This window comes from Triticum aestivum, chromosome 7B, assembly GCF_018294505.1.
Source record: "Triticum aestivum cultivar Chinese Spring chromosome 7B, IWGSC CS RefSeq v2.1, whole genome shotgun sequence".
Classification (NCBI taxonomy): domain Eukaryota; kingdom Viridiplantae; phylum Streptophyta; class Magnoliopsida; order Poales; family Poaceae; genus Triticum; species Triticum aestivum.
In genome coordinates this window covers 726493443-726498092 of record NC_057813.1, presented here as the reverse complement: position 1 = coordinate 726498092, position 4650 = coordinate 726493443, and the positions used below count along the sequence as shown (strand labels likewise).

The following is a 4650-nucleotide window of genomic DNA, read 5'->3' as shown; positions in this document are numbered from 1 at the left end:
ATAAGTTCAGACACACAAGGTATAAGTTACATATAATATACTAATCAAGCCCATAAATCACACTTAAGAATATGTACCCACATTTGCACATAGTTTTTTATGAACATATGAAGAAATTAGTATTGAAAAAGTTCTAATCTACTGTATATCACAAATATATTTACTAAACAAATCCTAAGTGATATTTGAAGAAGCCAACATTCCTAAATAGTCGAGTGCATCAGAAACCAACTGATTTCAGATATTCGGACACAGGGCGTAAGTTTTATATTTATAAAATATTCGAGGAATAAGCGAATAATATGAGAATACTTATACTTGATAAAACACAATTTAGTAGTTGTCACAAAGACAAATGTGCTCTAGATAAATTGATTGCACATACGTGAGCGGATAAAGCTATATATATCGTTGAATAGGATACAGGCTTCTCGCAGGAACAATGGAGAAGGATAAAAGCTAGAGGCCAGGGCCTATGGAAAATCATGATTGGGATGTCACAAGGATCAATTTTCAAAAATGTAAAATATCTTTACGGCGGACATCCAATAATTAGGGGTGTTCTTAGACAAAACAAAAGTGCAAGCCACTAGACATATGCCAATTTAGAAATATTCAAGCAGACTTCAAACTTTTAGTGTTGAAAATTTAAAAAATACAAGGATGGATTCCCGGACGTTACAACCCAAGTAAAAATTGATCTGGTCAGAAAACCAGAAATATATTAGATTAATAAGAAGACATATAAGGCTTCCATGAATTTAAAAGCAAACTTCAAGAAGTTCAGAAATCTTCCAAACATTTAAAAGTACAAGAATATTCTTGAACTGAGCCACTGACCATAGCGAGGTGTGCATGTCATCAACATGTTGAAATAATGAGCACTTGATTGGTGGGTGCAATGAAGTGTTAGATAGGGCTATGTGTGTGTTTGTGCATGCACGTGTCTAACACACACAGACACATCGAGAGCACGTATGGTGTAACTAAATACCGAGAGAGAATGGCTATTCGCCACACATATTTTGAAAAATATTTTAACAACATGTATGCATGCGGAAACATGGGTAACCGACAAATAGTAAGTGGTAAAGAGCGAAATCATGGATGATATATGTACATTAGTGTTAAAAAGATATGACATCTTCATATGCATTTAAAATTGTTAAATTTAGGAGACCTTAAATATGAATAATTGTGTGAACATATTTTGTTGTGGCACAAAGACCTATACAGAAAATTCAAAGATATATGATTATCCACAATGTTTTAAGTGTAGGGTGTATGGAAATATAATATTATATATGTTATGAAAATCAGTAGTAAACACAATTACAAATATTCTGTACTTCTGATTTGTATAGTATTTAAAGTAAATATAATTTTTGAATAAGTACTAGCCCGTGCAGTAGCACGGGTTGACGACTAGTTCACTTAACCATAGTACTCCCTCTGTTCGAAAATGCAAGTTTTTTATTAGGATAAATATTTAACAGACAATTATTATGTAAACATCCAATATACATTACGAACAGTTGAGTGCAACATGTAATAAAAAAAGGAGCACGACAAGCGCGTGGTGTAGTTTTTAACTGTAAGAGCTTATATGAGTGGTTGGGTGGTCACTGGTCACATTGATATGCTGGCATGTGAGTCATATCTGTAGGCCAGCTTGTGCCTGTCATGAATTTTGGATTTAGCAAGTGCAGGTACTTGTTGATAAATAATTTGTACAACTAGCTACCGCATCAATACTACAAATAGCTCACGTGATGTACTTGCAAAGAAATAATATGTGCAACTAGCAACCGCATCTGGACTATAAATAGGCCACCTGATGATCTGATTTGAGTCACCATTCTTACTCACACTGCCACACTTAGCAACCCACGAATATGGATTTGTTTCTGCCACTCGTCTCATTTATTCTGGTGAGTGCATACATACGCCATACTCTTATCAGATATTCATTTCTATGTATGTATCACATATACAAACAAATTGCCATACATATGTAGTAAGTGCGAACTTGTACGTCGTAACGATCTTACTGTTATTTGTTATGTTGCACACAGATTCTTGGAGGACAAGGTAGCCAGCATGCGAGTTTTGCCGATGCGGCCAAGATGACGCTGACAAACATGGAGACGCTGATGGCGTACTGGGAGGCGGCGCTTCCAGGAATTCCGATTCCACCAGCTATCAGCGACCTATTAGCGCAACAAAAAGGTCAGTCTCTTTCCACGCAACTGCTATGTGTTTTTCAAAAAGGGGAGTACCCCCAGCTCTGCATTACAAGCTGCATACAGCCACTTTATTAATCTTGGAACAAGTTCAAATCACCGGGTACCAAACAGTAATAGAAAAAAAGGCATGAATTGTCCCTGCAAAAACAAAAACAGTGGGCATGGCAGGCATGCACATCATCTCACTGAAAACAGTATACTATAATACAAACCAACTTTCGTGTTGGTGACCTTATTTCAATGTTTTTGATAATTAACGGTATAAGTGCGAATGGATTGGAGCTCAGTGTGTACTGTAAACTGAACCAAAACAATAGTTGAAAAATAAAACGTTGAGGAATTAACGTGTCTAGATGCAGTAAAAGGGAATATTTGATAGGTAAAGATTCTGTCTAAATGTATCCTTCCATTTATTTACATCGATATATATATGATCACGTCTGTATATATATGCATACTACATACTATATATATACACGAGTTTAGTTGTTTTCGTTGTTGTTATGACTTTTGTCTGTAGATATGCATACTACTTATGTGCATTCAGTGTGTGTTCCCTTAGATGACGTTATAATTAGTCCCAGTAACCTCAAGTTTACTACAGGGCTGTCAAAAATTGAACCAAACTATGAGAGAGTCAAGTCAGAAGCTGGTCACATGGACAACCATGTTCATATCATATCACAAGTTGAAGATCATTTAAAGGAGGCCCATGGGTCTCATGGCGAACAAGGTATAAAGAAGGCCATGATAGCACATGAGCCAAATATTGGTAAGGATCTGAAGACACAACCATTGTCACATGGGTTACAAGCTAAAAATTATGTAGAAGAAAAAATTGCTGCGCATAGAACAAAAAATGAAGAAAATCTAAAGGAAATATCAGTGTCATATGGGTCAGAAGGTGACAACAATTTTAAGAAAGTTTCACTAAATTTGAAGAAGATCCTTGCAGCATATACACCTTTGAAAGATGAAAACCTTAAGGAAATATCTGTGTCCTATGGATCAAAAGGTGGAGAAGCCCACAAAGAAGTTTCAGGGTCATACGGGTTAGAAGGTGAACATAATTTAAAAGAAATATCACTGTCTTATGGTATAAACAGCAATGATACTCCAAAGGAAGAATCTGCATATGAAGAAAATGTAAAGGATATCTCAGTGTCATATGGGTTAGAAGGTTCAAAGAGTTTAAAGAAAGTTCCACTAAATTTAAAGAAGAACCTTGCAGCATACAAGGAAATATCTGTGTCATATGGATCAAAAGGCCAAGAGATTTCAAAGGAAGCATCAGGAATATCTGGGTTAAAAGGTGAAATGGATTTAAAAGATATCTCAGTGTCTTATGGTGTTGATGACCATGAAAATCTGAAGGAGATATCTGTGACATATGGATCAAAAGATCAATAAACTCTGAAGGAACCCTCAGGATCATATGGGTTAGAAGGTGAAAAGGAGTTAAAAGAAATCTCAGTGTCTTATGCCGCAGACGGCCATGAAAATCTAAAGGAAATATCCGTATCATATGGATCAAAGGACCAAAAAATTGGCAAGGAAGCATCAGGATCGTATGGGTTAAAAGGTGAAAGGGATTTAAAAGAAATCTCGGTGTCTTATGGTGTAAATGGCCACGAGATTCTGAAGGGAGGCTCCACAACACAGGAAGAAAATTCGAAGGAAGCTACTATGTCATATGGGTCAGTCGAAGAGAAAGATGAACAATCCCACATTCTGAACCAAGGTGAAGTTCATTTTCTACCAGGAAATAGAATTAATTATTTTATTATATACAACCCCTCAATTGATTTTTTGCCATTGTACCTGTTGCAGTAAAAGGAGAGGGGAGCCACCACCATGTTCACGCTCATAGCTACAAGAACAAGAAAGAGGCAGATGTCTTTTTCTTCCACGACATGTTGAGGCCAGGGTCCTTGGTCACACCGACAATCCCGCCAACCACCTCCATGCCAGCTCTTCTTCCCCGCGACATCGCTGACTCCATCCCATTCTCCACCGAGCACCTCTCAGACATCATCACGATGTTCGCGCCGGCGTCCCTCACGATGACCAGAGAGATACGGTGGACGATGGAGACCTGCGAGCACCCACGGACGCTGCCCGGCCAGAAAGCAGGCTGCGCCACCTCCCTCGAGTCCCTCGCTGAGCTTCCGGCGTCCCTCCTTGGGAGGAGCAATGTCCGCGCGTTCTCCGCCGTGGATCTGCCCATGGATGACCCGGGAAAACCTGCGCTTAGGGGGAGGTACAAGGTGACGGCTGCACGGAAGCTCTCCGGGTCATCATCTGAGGTCGTAACCTGCCATGACCTGACCTTCCCGTACGCGGTGTACTACTGCCACACGTCCAGCCCTACGGCTGCGTACATGGTGACGCTGGCGAGCGTGGA

At 39.1% G+C, this 4650-nt stretch overlaps 1 protein-coding gene across 3 annotated transcripts; it reads left to right on the top strand.

Annotated features, from left to right (window-relative positions):
* Window positions 1-1829: 1829 nt before the first annotated feature.
* LOC123159707 (uncharacterized) lies at window positions 1830-3987 on the top strand. 3 transcript variants are annotated; one of them, XM_044577524.1, is made up of 4 exons: window positions 1830-1931; window positions 2076-2229; window positions 2851-3018; window positions 3478-3987. In XM_044577524.1, the coding sequence occupies exons 1-4, from the start codon at window positions 1896-1898 to the stop codon at window positions 3654-3656; spliced, it is 537 nt and encodes a 178-aa protein (XP_044433459.1). In that variant the 5' UTR covers window positions 1830-1895; the 3' UTR covers window positions 3657-3987. The 3 variants fall into 3 exon arrangements, with proteins under 3 accessions (XP_044433459.1, XP_044433458.1, XP_044433457.1); XM_044577523.1 differs by having other exon boundaries at window positions 3202-3987; XM_044577522.1 differs by having other exon boundaries at window positions 2851-3987.
* The last annotated feature ends 663 nt before the right edge of the window (window positions 3988-4650 follow it).

Coding starts and splice junctions, on each gene's coding strand:
- LOC123159707 (XM_044577522.1), top strand. CDS start 1,896: ATGGATTTGTTTCTGCCACTCGTCTCATTTATTCTG. Junction 1,932..2,075: donor CACTCGTCTCATTTATTCTG/GTGAGTGCATAC, acceptor TGTTGCACACAG/ATTCTTGGAGGACAAGGTAG. Junction 2,230..2,850: donor CCTATTAGCGCAACAAAAAG/GTCAGTCTCTTT, acceptor AGTTTACTACAG/GGCTGTCAAAAATTGAACCA.